Source organism: Oreochromis aureus, linkage group 20 (assembly GCF_013358895.1).
Source record: "Oreochromis aureus strain Israel breed Guangdong linkage group 20, ZZ_aureus, whole genome shotgun sequence".
Lineage (NCBI taxonomy): Eukaryota > Metazoa > Chordata > Actinopteri > Cichliformes > Cichlidae > Oreochromis > Oreochromis aureus.
This window is the reverse complement of record NC_052961.1, coordinates 25,099,975-25,118,011: the sequence shown is the minus strand read 5'-3', so window position 1 is coordinate 25,118,011 and position 18,037 is coordinate 25,099,975. Positions and strand designations below refer to the sequence as shown.

The window sequence follows — 18,037 nt, the reverse complement described above, 5'->3', positions numbered from 1 at the left end:
CTACATTGTAAGAATGTAAGAATAAACATCAGGTTCATGTTTGCCGTGCTGCTTCCAGGTCCTCTGGGTTCCACCCTTCCCTACTACTGGCTCCCCGTGCTTTGCATGTCATTGGCTGTAGTCTGAATCCTGCAATCAATGGATGCTCTCCAGGGCCTATATAAGCCACCTGAAATTACACTTCATGGCCTTGGGCCCTGTTTTGATTGTTTGAGGACTATGGGCTATAGAGTGTGTGCTGTTAGTTGTAGTTTGCTTGCCTGTTTTCTTAGGTTTCTTATATTTCCGGCTAGTGGTGACGGCCAAGTGAAGCTTTTGAAGCATTGAAGCTTGTTTTGAAAAAGGGATCATTACTCGAGGCTTCTCAACACAGTCCTCTTTGGTGGCATCCGATGGCCAAAATTTGAAGAGCAGCTTGGTTTTTGAGGGGTGTAAAAAATAGTGTTATGTCAATGTGAGTAACAAATAATTTTAATGAATAAACTTTCCTTGTTTAAACAGGTGGTCTACATTTGGATGTGATTTATTGACATTTTTTAAACATAAGAGATTAAAACAAATCATATATAATAATTTACAACACAGTCATATAACATGTTGGGAGTATGCTTGTGCTGTGATTACACTGCCCCCAAATTCTCATGTAATTAAACAGTGGACAGGTTTGTTTATATATAAATAAAGATTTAACTCAATATTCATGTTACTGGGACTCAGGTCCTCTATATTAATTATGAAAAGAAGTATTCATTGCAGCCACCAAAAATGTTTATTGTAGAAAATTTTAAAAAGTAGTTAAACTGTTACAAGGTCTTTAAAAAAAAAAAAAAATGTACCAGTAATATGAGATGAAGCCAAGAAAAAAAAACATACTTGAAATTGTTAATAATATTCATCATTGTTATCAGTATATCTTTCCTCAGAATATTTTACTTGTATAAAAATAAAAATAAACGAAATGAATGAACAAACAGAAATGAGTGAAATAAACAAAATGTGTTTAATCTTTCCATAATAATCTCACTAATTCAAATTTTATTGATTAGTCCATTTAAAGTATGTTTAGTTATGTTTCCGTTTTGCTAATAAATCTCACGTAGACACAGTCAATATGCAGTCTTTTAAAAAATGCAGTAACTTATAGCAGTAGTAGAGTGGTTGTCTGCTAAGAGGGTTGGAATACAGAAAGCTTCTTAATGACAGTTTTTCATTTTTTCAGTTTTGATATGGATTCAGAAGTAAGTAAAGTCACAACTTACATTAAAAAAAGAAAAGGTAATGTTTCACATTACAGCATTGAAATGTTAATAAAAGAGTATTGTTAGTATTCCCTACAGTACATTAAAGCTGTTTTAACCACAGTGATTTAGTTTATGTCACATAAGGTCACAGAGCCCGTTTTAAACCAGAAGGCTGGGAAGAGCGGCTCTGTGAATTTTGCATGGAAGGTGTGTATGAGGCTCAGCTTTTCTGATGAAACACTGTAATAACTCAGAGTTCCACCTTCCCAATCCAAGAGCACTGCTATTTTTTGACTAGAAGGTAATTTCAATGGCTTTGATGTCTTCCCATGCATGGCAGTGCATTTACTCCTAGAGCAGTTCAGACTCCAGGACATCTCATTGCATCCTAGGCCACCACTACTATCCAATTTTCTACCCACTCTTTTGTATGCCACAGCAATGCCGACCATCCCACTCCATTCCACTTCCCAGTAACAGAGACCTTTCAGTCCCTCAGCACAAAGCACCTGAGACCTCTTGAACCTGTCCTCATTTTCAGGTCGTGCAGGTTTCTCCTCTACCTTCTTTACAGTTCTTACTTTTCTGTCTCCTTCTAGGATAAGCCTTTTGCTTGCAGTATTTTCATCAAGCTTCAGCTCTCTGCCATCTGAAAAAGAACCATGAATTCAATGTCTTTGTGTACATGGACCACAGAAAATATAAAAACTATATCAAAAAGACACAACCCAAGCAACAAATGAAAATGACATCAAAAGAAAGGCACATATGATAATTAGATTTTAAAAATTAAACAAAAATACTGTTTTCGAAATCTTTTGGGTGTGCTACCCAAAAGTTGGTGGCTGGGGCTGCTCAGGAGGTCCCAATCACCTCTTCAAAGTTGTCTGCCTCTCAATTTTACCTGCACCTTAGACACTGACGGTTTTGGGAGGGAGGTGTTAAAGAGCACTGTCACCAAGCAGTTGCTCTTATGTCATATCGCTCCCCTTAATGTTAATAGCCTTTTAGTTTTTACACAGTCACACTCATAATTTACACTTCATACACTCACATACACCAACACATGCACCTATCAGGTCACCTTTAACACTGACAGGCAGGCAGATGAACAGACAGGTTTTCCTACACTACTGCTTTCTGCACCCTGTCCAGGGGTGGGGTTGGCTGGTGGTTTGGGGCCAGGCTTACTGTGTTTGCCTCTGGGGGACATCTGTTTGTCTGCACATCGAAGGGTGGAGTCTGTGTGTGTGTGTGTGTGTGTGTGTGTGTGTGTGTGTGTGTGTGTGTGTGTGTGTGTGTGTGTGTGTGTGTGTGTGTGTGTGTGTGTACACTCGCACACATGGCTAGGCTTGAGTCTGGGGCTTGCTGAGCAATGGTCTGTGAGATATTGTTATGGAGGGTGGGGAAGGAATTTCCCCTCTGCTGCTCCCTACTGGTCATTGGCTGTGCTCCATCTGGCGGCTCCCTCGTTCCTCCGCTGGGCAAGACATGTGGTTGTCATCGAGATGTGTGACATCAGGTTTTCAGTACTCATGGGGGGCTCTGGATGGCCCTGGTCATCTGCATCTTTGTCCCTCCACCTCTGGCTCTTGGGGGTTCATTGTTGCACCTCTCACCCTCACCATCAAGTAAGTCTCATGACAAACACTTGAACACATGACTGTCATGTTCTCTCTCCTTCTCTCACATGCATTCACCAACCATAGCAAAATTGTGTTTTTGTATACTTACCGCCGTTGTGTTTTGTTTGGGTTTTTTTGTCTTTGTGGTGGTGTTTGTTTTTTAAATGTGCTTTGTTACAGATACAGCAGCTGAAGACCCAGTGTACCTCTGGACAAAAGTAACGAAACATTTCAAATAAGAAGACGACTTACATTTTTTAATCCCTGGTTTTAACCGGTATGCTCCGCAGTGGTCCAAACTGAAAAAGAAGCATCGATTCTTTAAATTTACTACAACAGTTGACATTTTCCATGCAACTAAAGGTCTGTTTCAGAATTTCTGATCAACTGCCATATGGTGGATTACTTTTAAATGAAAGGTTGGAAAATTCACTGGCACAGCAGCAAATGTGCGTGTGTGAAAAAAATACTTCTTGTACTTTCTGTACTTGTTTGATATACACAATTAATGGAGCTACTAATGACATAATATTTGGCAAAACCACACTGTTATAAATCAGAAAATTGATTTGTTATTTCAGCTTCTGTCACATTTTGCTCGGAAAACAAAAAAAGAGGGGGAAAAACGCCTGTCATATTATTTCAAACAAATCAGTTTTAATTTTGTTGGCCAATAATTTTTGTCAACATTTTTTTTGATGAAAACAAGACAATAACTAAACAAATACTAATGCATGAGAACAAAACACTATGAAAAGCTGCATTGACACTTTTGACACACAATCAGAACTAATGAAGTTAGATTATACTAAAACTATCTAAAATATCATCTAAACTAATTTAAATAGCTAAAATATGGCAAAAACGAAATCAAAATTTGCTGTCAAAATTAACATTGAAATAAATGCCATATTATATATACACACTTACAGCACTGCCCTCAGCTTTATTTCTGGAGCTTCAACTATATCTGTTAGTCTTTTTGTCCCAATGTCTCCTGGATGATTGTAACTCAGGTCCAGATGTTCCAGACGGGAGGCTGTGTTGGACAAAAGAGATGAGGCCAAGAAAGAGCAGCCTTTCTCTGTTACCTGACAACCAGACAACCTGCAGAACAAACAAATGCAGAGAAAAATTATTGTTTGTCATTTAGATTTTTGGTGGAAACGTTTCCTTCTTAATTATTGAAACTGGATTCTTAACATTCTTAACTTAAGTCCGTTGTGGAACCAGACAACCCTAAACAAGTTCCTCATCCTCAGAGGATTTACATTACAATGGACCAACTACGTGAAGTGAATCATGCCTACCATTGTTAATATTACACTCACACTAGGGAAAATAGTTATTAGAGACCACAGCACAACCAAAATTATTGTGACCATGAAAAAGGAAGTTACAATTTCACTGCTTTTTAAACAGTTACTTCAAAGACCAGAAACAGGTCAGCGACCACTTGCAGTGTTGCTGTCTTCAAAGTGCCAGTAAACATGGTAATAAGACTAATTCAGTCTGCTCAAGCAGGCAACTACATACTGCTACATTTGTGACAGAGTGATTAACTGTGATAATAATTGCAAACTTTGCCCTCTAAAAACACAGAAATTCGTATTAACTACTTATTCAGTCCAGAGATAACCTCATACATTTGAAACAGAAATGTCTTGACAAACAACGTAGCTGCTGCAGGACAGCAATTTAAATACTAAATTGCCCTGGCACTCAGAAAGCTTGCTTTTCTACAGGTAAATAGCAGAATACAACTTACTGGTTCCAGATGAGTCGCAGTCGCTGGCACAGACTAACTCAGATTGATTGCAATCTGATGGCAAATCTTTTTCAATCTTTACAAATGCATCTGAGAGTGATTCCAGTCAGTTAGAGTCACATTGTTTGGAGTCTTGTTGTCTTGAACCTGGTACCTGTGTCTTTCAAATGAAAGTGGTGCAACCTTTGTGTGCACATCTGTTTCTGCACACTTTTTCACAAAATGTGTTTGATAAGTAATGTATCTTTAGTTTATTTACAATGAAAGGGGGGGAAATGTTAAAGTGTGACACTCAGAGACTGACAAACAAATAAAAATGCTTTGTAAAGCATTTTGCAAAACAAGTTGAACTATACTGATTTTGTGTTATTCAAAGCTTGCATAAAAATATTGTACTAGACATTTTGATACAGTTCAGTGCAGGTGGTTAGTTTGCAGTACTGTGGTAAAGTTTGATAGTAATGCACTTTGTTGGACTGGTGCAGACCAGGTTGTGATGTCTATGGTCAATGTTAAGCAACTGCCCTTGATGGAACCTAACTTTCAACGGTAGCAAACATCAATTTATATTTTAAGATGATGCTGAGATTCACTAACCAATTTCAACATTTTATACTAGCTGGGGTGCAGTAGCTACAACAGTCCACAAGGGGGAGGATGTGGGCTTGTTTAACCCAAGTTTCTATAAAAGTTACTGGTGTCTTATTAGACTGTAGCAGCACACAAATGCATAGTTCCAAAGTTATTTCTCTGTAGTATGAGAAATGTACGCACCTTTTTACAGTGCCTTCATTAAAGAGACATTTAGCCCTTTTCCACTAGCATCCTCTGATAGTCAAAATAATCACACAATCGACATTAGAATTGCACCTTTAATGGTGGAAGGGTAGCAATGCAGCCTGAAGTCCTCTGAGATCATTTGTATGTGAAACAAACAAAACAATGAAAGACATCAAGGTGATGGTATACCTGTTGCTCAGTCTATGGCTTTTTCTCAGACTCTGGGCCCACTGTGTCATTTCCCCCTTGCTGGGTTTCAATAGGAAAACAGGAAGGGTGCAAACACTTTTTCACACCACCGCCTTAAGCTTTGCACAGCTGTCTTGGCAACAGAGATGTCAGACTTCGACCAGAATTGGAATATTGAAACTGAAACTGACAGTCATTCTGTGGCATACTATACAGACAGTAAAAAATAATAATAATAATGAGTTACATATTTAACACCTCACACAGATTTTCTCTATGTGTCAAACAGGATAACATGAATCAGGAAGTCTTCTCGCCCACACCAGTGGCATTACATCAGTACTGAAGAAAATTCAGCAGACCCTGGAACTCGACCAACAACTGCCACAACTTTCAAAAGCACCAACTGATTTACTGATCAATCATTTCTATCAAAACCTCAAAAAGGGCACATCTCTCAGATTTATGTCTTTGAGCTGGTACATCCAGATATGGATCTAGAAGTTTGTTCTGAAGTAGCAACTATTAGCACAACAGTGAAAGAAAAATGGAGTTCAAAGAGTTCACAGATTTGATTCATGCAGTGTCTACACTGATCATGAGGGCGGAAAGTGTTGCAAATATACATGGTGGAAACAAAGGAAATTAAGTTGCAGAAGCTGTATCAGTAAACATTAAAACTGTAAAACAAGATGCTTTTACAAAGGACCTTCAGTGTCATGCCAAGAGAGACCAAATCCTAAAACAAAGCCCACTTCGAATGTTGACATCATTTTGAACAAAGAACTGAAGGTTAGTGGCCATATGGCACAACTGAATGTCCTTTGGTGATTAACATCCTCTGATCATTCCCAAGACACGCACTGTAGCACACTGAACAAGACTCAAAAGTAACAGCCTTTGAGTAAATAATTAGAGCAATTTTAGACTGGTATCTGTTCATTTCTGATTTCTCCTTATGAACAGCTTGGCTTAAAAGTTTGTTGTAAGCAATTTTGTTTTTAGCAACCCTGCTAAAGAGACAAAAACAACAGAACTCCCCAGCAGTGATCATTTTTGCACACTTACTTGAGAATCTTCAGTTTGCAGTGTGGACTCTCCAGGCCTTCACCAAGATGTTTCACACCTAAATCCAGCAGGTCATTATGGCTCATGTCCAACTCTGACAGGTTTGAGAATGCAGAGCTCAGGACTGATGATGTCAGAGCACTGCAAGATTGTTCAGTTAGCTCGCAATAACTCAACCTGTGAAAATAACAGCAGTCAGAAATCCTATTGGACATCCTGAGGCTGAAGCAATTGTTAAGGTAAATTTTGTGAGCATATTCACAAAATCCTCAGTGTTACTTGTGAAAAAACAAAACACACAAACAAAAAGAAAACTGTGGCTGTGGATTTGAAATTAACAGTCAAGATGTGACTAAAGTGCAGATTTTAATCTGTAAGATTTAACAAAAGAAAATTGCTTAGAAATTATATACATTTTTATATAGATTCCTCCTATTTTCAGAGACTCAAAATTAATTGGACAAACGAACACAATTTTATATAAAAGTATTGCTCTTAATACTTGGATGAAAACATTTTCCACCCAATCCCCAAATGCTGTTTCTTCCCTTGGGATGCTCTGTCAGACCTTTACTATATTGTCTTCAACTGCTGCTTGTTTGTGGCTGCTCTGCATTCAGTTTGTATTCAGTGAAAAACACTGGCAGCCCACACTGCTACCCCTCAGCCTCCTAGCAGATGCACATATCATATAAATTTGATAATCCTGCATCACCTATTCTTCAACATAACAAGAAAACTTGACTTCTGCCCTTGACCTCTACATCAAGGTCACTGAAATACAAACTTTTACTAATTGTACCTATGTCATAATTTATAAAATCCTACATCACCTCCTTCTCAAGTTATGGCTGTGGTTAAAAAAGAAAAAAGCATGAAAAGACTGATCTGTTAGCTTGAGATCAAGTCACTGACTCTGCCACTGAAGAATATCATAGTTCTTTCCTTTTTCAATTTACTTTGGCTTATTATCAATTAGCACCATGAAGCACTATCCAATCATTTTAGCAGTTGGATCTGAGCAGAGAATATAGCCCTGTCCACTTTATAATTCATCATACTACTTCTATCGACATTCATCATCAATAAACACTAGAGGCCCAATTCTGCTGGCAGCCATCCATGCCCATATCATAACATTTCCTACACTACATTTGATAAGGAATCAGAATCAGAATACTTTATTAATCCCCAAGGAAATTATGGTAATACTGTTTCCTTTGGATCACATGCTGATTCTTTCTCTTCCTATCATTCAGGTTCAAATTAATGTTGGTTCCACTTATCAATTTTTTTTTTAATTTAATTTTATTTAATTTTATTTTCCTGAATGGTGCAGGCTCTTTTTTCTCTGATTTCCAGTACTTTTTTAGATCAAACACATCGAGTTTCTCATCTGACGTCAACAACATAAACAATGTCTGCTCTGACCACTGAGCAGCAGAGTAATCTTCAAAATTCTGTTTTCCTGATCGCAGTTGCTCTTTGATGTCTTTCACAAGAGAGTGATCATTAAGCTCATTCAAACAGTAAAAAAGATTGAGGTTTTTATCTTCATCACAGATGTCTTCATTGATCTTCTTTTTGATGAACTCTGCTATCTCCTTGTTGGTCTCTTTGTTGGTCTTCTTGTTATTTTTTGTTGTTGTCTATTAGCAGTTCTTTCAGATGTTTCTGATTGGTCTCCGGTTTACTATCTAAAGCCTTGTCCACTGCCTTCTTGTAAAACTCGGATGCAGGCAAGTCTGAAACCACTGAAGGAGGTGTGGTAAGCAGATTTTCACTTTTGTTACTGAAGACATAAAACACATAGAAAGCTGCCAGGAACTCCTGAATGCTCAAATGGACAAAGCAAAACAGTTTCTGTGGGTACATTGAAGGACCTTCTCTTTCGATCTGAGTCAATATCCCAGAAAAAACAGCAGCTTTCATGATGTCAGTACCGCACTCTGTCAGGTTTTCTTCAGTAAAGAGAAAGTTTCCTTTCACAAGCTCCTCAAAAGCTAGTTTTCCTAAAGATATAATGGTTTCCTTGTTTCTTTTATTCCAGCATTTATCCATCTCACAGCTTTCACCTGTCTTATCTTCATTATACTTTCTGTTAGCCTGTCTGCACTCGATCAAAAGAAAGTATGTGTACATGTCAGTTAGAGTCTTGGGCATTTCATCTTCTTGGTTTGTGGTCACATATTCCTCCAGGACCTTTGCAGTGATCCAACAGAAAACTGGTATGTGACACATGATATAAAGGCTCCTTGATTTCTTCACATGGGTGAGGATTTTTTCAGCCAGATCCACATTAAACCTCTTCCTGAAGTACTCTTCCTTTTGCTCATCGTTGAATCCTCGCACCTCTGTGACCCGGTCAACTTTATCAGCAGGAATACGGTTGGACGCTGCAGGTCGGGAGGTGATCCAGATCTGAGCTTTAGGAAGCAGATTTCCATGGATGAGGTTGGTCAGCAGAAGATTCACTGATGTTTGCTCTCTCACATCGATGCATTTATTACTTTCACTGAAGTCAAGATCAAGGCGGCATTCATCAAAGCCATCCAGAACAACCAGAATGTTGTACTCGTTATAGTCAGATATTTCTGAGGTCTTCATAGCTGGAAAGAACTGATGAAGAAGATCCTCAAAACTGAGTTGTTCCTCTTTTCTCAGATTAAGCTCTCGGAAAGGAAATGGAAACATGTAATAAATGTCTTGAACCATGTTACCCTCAGCCCAGTCCAGCATGTACTTCATTGATGCGATAGTTTTTCCTATGCCTGCCACTCCAATTGTCATCACAGTTTTAATATGTTTATTTTCAACAGATGTGAAGATCTCATTATATTTAATTGCTGTTTCTTGTTTAACTGGTTTGAACTTTGCATTTTGAACCTGTCTGATCTCTTGCTGCTCGTTGACTTCTCCACTCTGCCCCTCTATGATGTAGAGCTCTGTGTAGATCTCATTCAGGACAGCAGAGGTTTTTTGCCTGTTGATGCCCTCAGACACACGAGTAAACTGCTCCTTCAGTTGAGACTTGAGTTTGTGTTGGCTTGTAATATCAGGCTTCTCTGTAAGAAAACATTAGAAACAGAAATTACAAAAGTATACACTGTGCACATTTATCTTGTTTTCAGCAATAAAAAAACTATTTATTATAGAAATATTTGCTATATTTGTCTTTTAGTAAAAAGAATTTAATATTTTGGTTCTTTTTTGGTCTAGTATACGATCATAAGTACTACAAAGATGCTCAGTGATATCTAATTGCGGTTGCTGCAATGATAGTCGTACCTCGTATTTCTGTCACCCTGTCAACAAGTTTTTCAACATTCAGCCGATCACCAGCTGAAGGTCGGGACGTTATCCACACTAGAGCTGAAGGAAGCAGGTTCCCTTTGATGAGGTTGGTCAACAGCACGTCCACTGAGGCTGGTTCACTGATATCAGTCAGGATGTTGTTGTTGTCAAAGTCAAGTGGAAGCTGAGATTTGTCAAGTCCATCCAAGATAATTAAAATTGGGAATTGTGAAAAGTTAGTAATAACAAATTCTTTGGTTTTCTTGAAGAAATTATTAAGAAGACCCACTAAGCTAAAGTTCATATCTTTAATCTGGTTAAGCTCACTGAGTGGAAATATTCCTAGTTCATTTTCCTTTGTTTTACCAAAAGAAGCTTTTGTTTTGTCTGCAACCCAAGTGAAAAATGAAGGGTTTTTCTTTTCCCCCCACTGTTTTATAAATTTCTGTACGTGGAAGGATTTTCCAATATCAGCCTCTCCAACAGTCAGCACAGTTCTGATTTTCTTCTCTTTCTTATCTTTAAAGACATCAAATGTTGCATTCACTTTCACCCTAGTCTGTTCATTATTCTCTGCAGTGATTTTTTCTCTTATGATGTGCTCTGTGTTTCTCTTGTTAGGATGATTGGTGTCTTCAATCAGAGTGTTTTCTGCAAGAAGTCTTCCACGCAGATGTGTCACCAGCTCCTTCCATCGCTTTGAGGTCTCTGAAAAAACAGAACAAAATAAAAAGATAAATGTACCATGATCTGTTGTATTAATATGTACAAATATGAGTGTTGTAAATAAATACAAGATGTCATTCTTTTTAAGTGTGATACCTTCTCAGAGGAGAGAAAATATAATAGTATGTTGAATTAAGTACAAATATCCTGTCCTAAAATATTCTTTTGTTAATAGCTCTGAATTAAGAAGGATTTCTGTGTTAATGATGTTGTAAGAGTCAGCCTCACCACTGCGATCACTCTTCACAGAAGCATTGCTGTTGTCAGTTGATGTGGTTGAGCTTCAAGGCAGAGAAGACATTTCTAATCAATATTTTGTTTGTCACCACAGCAAGATAAATAAACTGTGATATCATTATCTCCATTATAGTAAAATGCCTTCTCATTATGATGAAAAAAGTATTATTTAAAAACAAGTCCTATTTAAACTGATATAGAACAGGAATAGGTTAATTGGTGATTCTAAATTACCCGTAAGTTTGAATGTGAGTGCGAATGGTTGTTTGTCTCTGTGTGCTAGCCCTGTGATAGACTGGCTGTAAATGCTGTGAACCAATGTTCTATGTAGAGATCATGATGTGGATGATTTCTTTATAATGGATTACATAATTTCATGACTATATAATTTAGGGTTAAAAAAAATTCTTCATTTGAAATGTACATGTGTAATATGTAAGAGCTAAGCTTAGCGAGAGTATGAGACTTTTCATGGACTGGGGGTGAGCAGATGTTTCTCATGAAGCGCTGCTAAGCTAAAGGTTTATTGAAAGCAAAGCAACATAAAGACTTAAAGACTTCCTTTCAGGGCAAGCAGTCAATGAGTTCTCACGACATATTGACGACAGTGTGCCTAAGGAGGAAAGAAAGCTCAAGTAATAAACACCCGTTCCAAAGAATCAACCTGTGACCGTGCTGTTGTGAAGAGAGCTACCCTGCCTCTTACCCTGTCACATCTGGGATAGGCCCCAGCCCCCCTGCAACCCTGATAAAGATAAGAGGATGGATGGAGTTGAATTTGTTGTAAATCCACTAAAATTTTATGTTAAGCAAACTCTAGACTTTGTTAAACATTATGTGATTTGAAGACAACATGTAGAATTTAAGTGACCAAGTAGTATCGGGGTAAAAGTTGTTCTGTTGACTTAACTTTGTTGTTTAAGTTGCTGCCAAAGCAAAACATTTGTGTGCAACCAATGTACACAATTAAATTAGGACACCCAACATGTTATTTTTTTTCAGTGTACCTTGGCACAACACCGGCATTCGGTCAAGAATCCACCAGGTATCTGTCATGGTCCTGTCAGTAATGATGTGGCCATTTTAAGTTGCTGTATCTGTATAATTAATGTTTCATTAGATTGCCCCCTTTATCTTAAACTAATTTTAAAAAAAAAGGTAGGGATCACCTGTTACAACTAATCCTGTGGTACCGGAAGTGATCATTTCCTTGGATGCAGAGAAAGCGTTCGACAGAGTTGAGTGGGAATATCTGTACTATATGCTGTCAAGATTTGGTTTTAGCTCAGATTTTATTGCCCAACCCCCCACCCCCCAGGTTTTAAATAAGATTTTTTAAATTTTTTAATAGAAATGTATTTCCAAAGTATCTTATCTTGGTGTATTATTACTGAAGTGTAGCGGTTCCCCTTTGGACATGTCACTATTCACAGTAGGGGAGACCGGGGATAGTTGTAACACTTCCAATTTCTCCAGTCAGGGCTAAGTTTCAAATGATGTGATTCATCCTGTACATGCCCAATTCAGTTCTTCTATCACATGTGAAAAATCAGCACATTTTGTCAAACACAGACAATTTAACATGAAAAAATAGTAATTTGTATGCCAAAAAGTAAGTTTTTCTACTTTATTTCAATTTCTAATAGCATTATCTGCTTTGCAGTTAAACTCATCAAACTTAAATTATGTTATTTGTATGTCTATGGGGATATATTCTGTGTAGGTCTTTAGTGCTAATGTTTTAGCCGTTGGCTGTAATCTTAGCTAGTTCATGGCTATATGAGTCTGGGTCAGTTGTAACAGCAACAGTCTGGGTTAGTTGTAACAATAATGCAGATGTTACAACTTACTACACTATTACTTTAACTTATATTAAACAAGTTGGGGCAACAACATCAGCAGAGAGGTTCACTGGTCGCCTTTGTATATGCGGTTAATGCCATTGGCAACACAATTCCTCCACTGTTTGTGTTCCCACACATACATTATGCAGACCACTGTGTCAGAGGTGGACCAGTAGGAAGTATTGGTAGTGGAAATAAATCAGGATGGGTGCAAGAAACAGATTTCCTCATCTTTCTGAAGCACTTTGCAAACCACACCAAGGTCAGCCATGATAAAAAGTAATGGAATTGCGATGCTGGTGCACAACTACATTTTTTCAGCTTCATTGTTATGTTCAAAAGTTGGTGCAAGAGTTGTAGGTTATAATGCCCACTGAGCCAATGAGGCCAAACTCAAGGAAGACCAACCAAAATTAATGAAATATTCATTTGCAGAAAATTCCATCATTTGTCTTTTTTGGGGGGTTGGAATATGTTCAAAAGCTAGATTTCTGCATTCTGTCACACACACAAAGCTACATAAATGGCTCTAAGTGCATTCATGTGTTGAATAAAAAAGATTACATGTTAATGTTTTGTCAGTACCCTTATTTCATTGTGTTACATTTCACCCCAGGATATGTTACAACTAACCCAGACTATGGGGTTAATTGTAACATTTCACTCTTTGTGTTTGAGACCATACCATGCAATGGGTAATTGTGCTACAGAGAAAATAGCTGCACTATTTAATAGCAGAGACATGTAAATACTTTGCATTAAATTTTCAATCCACTACCTTAAAAGAGCTCCAATTTACAGACAGAAATGTCAAAAATGTTACAACTATCCCCGGTCTCCCCTACTCTCTGCAGTAGACTCTGGCCTTTGGCACTCAAGTAAACTTTAGCACAGATCAGGAAACACTTTCATCATACAATGCAACCTCCTTATTAAATTAGTGAACTCATTACAAAAAATTAAAAATTCTTTTGTACTTTTCAGTACTGTTAATTTATGGCAGCTGTGGCTTAAACCATACACACTGTAAAATGCAATTTAGTGTTATGACCAGGCCTCAGCATCTCCTGAGTCCAGTAACAGAATGCTTTAAATTGTGTGTGAGGACATGCAAATGCGGCAAACACCAAGGCTACATATTAGGCTTTGAAAAAGATCAGCTATGTTTCATGTTTTTCACTGTCTTTTTACTGGACAGTAAATTGGGTAACTTCTGCTGACTACACAGAGAGTCTGCTGAATCTGCGCTTCCACATACACGTGGCTTAGCAACAAACGACGATAATATTATATGATTTACCAAAAATAAATACTGAATAACGTCATCATTTAACTGACAACCATATACTGGTGATAAATTATCTACTTCAATGCTGTATTTCAGTTACTTATGTATTTACAGCAACGTTGCATGAACTTAAATACTGCTCATTGTCACTTCTGCATTCATGGATAGATTCCACGGCACATATTACAACTATTAATGTCACATTAACATTCTTAGTGTTAGATGCCCCTATGCAGCTAGATTTGTTTTGTGTTGGCAACAGTATTTCATGCCTATCAAAAAGTTACAATCCAAAATATTCAAAACATGAATTAGCAGCAATCTACCTTCGAGTAAGACTACAATGCTGTACTTACAGTTTTAACATATTTGATAATCACAGTGGGATTTTAAATGAGGTTTTCTTAACTGTTAAATAGAACTGTATTTCCACAGTATCTTACCTTGGCTGATTATTACTAAAGTGTAGCGGTTCCCCTTTGGACATGTCACTGTTCATGGAAACATAACTCTCTGCAGGAGACTCTGGTCTTTGCAGCTTAAGTGGGCTTTAACACAGATCAGGAAATAATTTCATTAGACACATCTTAAAAGTGAAACATGAGATTTTTGGTTTTGATTCTTCCAAACTATATCTTATTAAATTTGTGAATTAACCATTGCATGGCATTAAAAACTAGTACAGTAATTCACAATATTAATTTAGCTCCGAAATCACTCCCTCCTCAATACACAGGACGAGCCCCCAAAATGTTGCGAGTTCAAATATTGAGGGAGGGCACAAAAACAACACTGGTCCAGAAGAGTTAAGTCAAACAATGATTTATTGAGCACACAGGTGGGAAGATGTATACTGCAACCCCAGCATCGATCTTCCCCGAACAGCTCAATTCAGAATGGTTTCATTCATCAGGGTTACGCCCCCTCATGCGTCACAATTGAACATAATATGCATCAGTTACAGTAAATGGTCAATCTTAAACCCCTAAAATTAGACAGAGAAGTTCCTCTTTCTATCACACCTTCCATACAAGGCAATAATCTTCAAGCCCTAAGGGTCTCTGAGGGCTGGTTGTTTACTCCGGTCATCTGTCACCAAGCAGGGTAAAGTGCAACAGGTTGCAACAGGAAGCTGAATACATTTGGGCCTCTTGCTCAGGCCTGTTCCTAGATTATATGTATTATATGTGTTTTGTAAGCGTGTATGCAATTATCCTTCTATGCTTTAGTCCTCAACACAATAGATTGTGAAGACTCGCGCTTCACAAAGCTTAAGACCCTCTGTAGACTAAGCCACAACTCTGAATAAGCACAAATACTATGCAATGTGTAAGAAATACTTCTGGCCATACCTGTAATAAAAGTTAACATAATGGAAGGATCCTTAAATGAACATCTTCAATAAACAACTTTAATGCAATATCAATACTGTAAGAAATATTATTAAATGGAATAATGCTGTAAAGAATGTTATTAATGCAATTATAATAATGCAGGTTATATTGTAGCAGTAAAATAATTTCCTCTATTTCCACAGCAGTTTTAGCATAAACCTTGGATGCTGGTCTAATAAATATGTTAAGCACTGTACTCCACGTGGAAAAAGTAGATCACTTTGCATCCGGCCAGCCTTCAGTTTCAACCATTACCAGACACAACTAGCATACCTATAATTAGACCTGCATGATCATCTGTTAAATAATCTACAAAGGCTCAATTTTAAATGGAAAAAACTAAGATGGCAATGGTTCAGTCGTTCAGCTACACACATACACACAGCACCTCACACAAACTATGATCAAAAATTTCCCAAACATATGAAGTAACTGCAGTGTACGGTTTAAAAAATTTTGCAAGAACTTTGTAACGAATTAACCTAACAAGCATCTCTTTTGTGGCATGAAACTAGAGTACCCAAGAATCTTTTCCTATAACCACTGCAACACCAACCTGCTCTTGAAGCAACCAACATCTTCAAATTATGTTTTCACTCAACTTTGTTGCTGAAGTTGAGCAGCTTACCTTATGACAATCTTTTTTCATTTCAAGCAAGACGCATTTTAAGATGCTTTTAGAATGTCGCACAATGAAAAAAAAATCCAATTCAATGTTAAAACTATGAAAAGATATTTTTTAAAATCTAAGATGCATTCTTGAGCGCACCTGTTTGGTTTGCATGATACTACTTCACAACGGTTCACTATGCTAGCGGTAAAATGATAAACAAGGAGAAAGCTAAAAAAGTCTGACTTACTGGATAGTATCTATTTCCATGGACCGTTCCTCATTTGGTTCTAGGTTTTAAAGGTTTTGTATCCATTTTCTTCTTTGGGCGCTCCAGTCTGGAATGTTTGTTCAAGTCGGAAAATTGGAGGAGTCCCATTTTGCTGATCACTTTATCACTTTTGATTCCTTTCAGATTCGTTTTAGTTTAATGGCAGTTAAACTAAAACGAATTGACAAGCAAGAACAGCGTGTCCTATCCTGAGAAAGGTAATCATCATTTCTTCCATCTGCTTCTACCCACTCTCTTCCTGTGACCATCAAGTTTCTAAATGTTGTATAAATGCCTTACTGTATCACTGATATCTCAGTGCTCCTGCTACATCCCCTAGATTCCACTATTTATAATACTTTTTAATTTTGGTTTTGCTTAAGAGCTCGTCTGAAAAAAAAAAAGATTTCTAGTGTTTCTTGTTTTTTATGTGTAATGATGTTACTTATATTGGGAAATAAACTCTAGTAAACAGGATTTAGGGCCTATATATCAAATTTGAAAATTACATATTTTTCAGGTATCTTTATAACTGTCTTGTACTTACATTATAACTAATCTGGTCCTTTTTTGCCATAAAATATGTTTACAGAACGTTATATTTGTTGCAATTATCGCTATCCTCCTGTCAAGATTACCAAGAAGAAGGAAAAAAACTAACATTTTTAATGTTAGCAAGATTTTTTTTTAACTGGAAAAATAAAGGATATATAAAAGTCACTGCCAAAAAATGATTGCGGCTTCTACCTTGTGACAGGAATGTTGTTTGTGGCTCAAGATGACTTGATATCATTCATGAGGGATACATCCCAGCTGTCTCAGGGCAAGAGACGGGGTCGCCAGTCTGTCGCAGGGCTAACACATAGAGACAGATAACCGTTCACACCTGTGGGCATTTTACAGTTACCAATTTACCTAATCCCATTAGCTCCCCTAGAGAACTAATGGCTGCTTTAATGCAGAGGTGACTATGTGACTTATACCAATTCTTTGCTCTTTCTATACAGTATACTGTATTCTAAATTGTAATTACCATGAATAATACACTTTGGCTAACTCAGACATCCATGTTTGCTTGTTTAAAGCATCTTGTCAAACATACTAAAGCTTTCAGAAAATAATGAGGACTTAGATGTTGATGTGAAAAAAAAGCTTCTGGCCTCTCAGCTTGTCCAGCTCTGAACTGAGCAATGGAGACTGAAACAGCGAAAATAACTGACTGCAGCCGCAAGAGGGCAGTAATGTAAAGGCTGGATGCACATATTAACAGGCGAGGAGATTATGACAGCGACATGAAAGGAGAGAGATCGCTTTACTTTGGTACGTTTTAAATTATCTCTGTTTTTAGATTTCACTACGTGTTTGCATAGTTTCTTGGCACATTCATAACATTTATATGTCGGCGCTCCATAATAGAACATTCAAGTACATGTTCAAGTACAGGATGCTCGTGTTTCATTTCTGCTATGTTTTACTATTTTAACTTTTATCTTACATTTTTGCTTCTTAGTTGCTTTTCACAGTAAATTTAATAGCTTTAAGAGCATTTATCATTTCAGTCACAACAAATAAGACTCCAGCAACACTTAAAACAGTGGTTCCCAAACTTTTTTTGCCAGGCCCCCCTTTTTTTACAAGAAAAATGTCCCCCCACCACCACCTTTTTTTTCCCTGTGTAATAATATTCAACATTGCTATCAAT

General features: G+C 37.4%; 1 protein-coding gene across 1 annotated transcript; it reads right to left on the bottom strand.

Annotated features, from left to right (window-relative positions):
- Positions 1 to 509: 509 nt before the first annotated feature.
- On the bottom strand, positions 510 to 6,832 carry LOC120435406 (stonustoxin subunit beta-like). Its single transcript, XM_039604954.1, has 4 exons — positions 6,672 to 6,832; positions 3,797 to 3,973; positions 3,119 to 3,165; positions 510 to 1,890 (listed from the first exon to the last, which is right to left on the bottom strand). Exons 1-4 carry the CDS (start codon positions 6,755 to 6,757, stop codon positions 1,367 to 1,369), a joined length of 834 nt encoding a protein of 277 aa, XP_039460888.1. The 5' UTR covers positions 6,758 to 6,832; the 3' UTR covers positions 510 to 1,366.
- Between the last annotated feature and the right edge of the window lie 11,205 nt (positions 6,833 to 18,037).

What these genes read in the sequence shown, in the direction of transcription:
- LOC120435406 (XM_039604954.1), bottom strand. Translation starts at nt 6,757, where the DNA reads ATGAGCCATAATGACCTGCTGGATTTAGGTGTGAAACATCTTGGTGAA. An exon ending in ATAAAGCTGAGGGCAGTGCT is followed by an intron (nt 3,166 to 3,796) that starts GTAAGTGTGTAT and finishes CTTCTTTTTCAG; the next exon opens with TTTGGACCACTGCGGAGCAT. An exon ending in AAAACCAGGGATTAAAAAAT is followed by an intron (nt 1,891 to 3,118) that starts GTAAGTCGTCTT and finishes GTTCTTTTTCAG; the next exon opens with ATGGCAGAGAGCTGAAGCTT.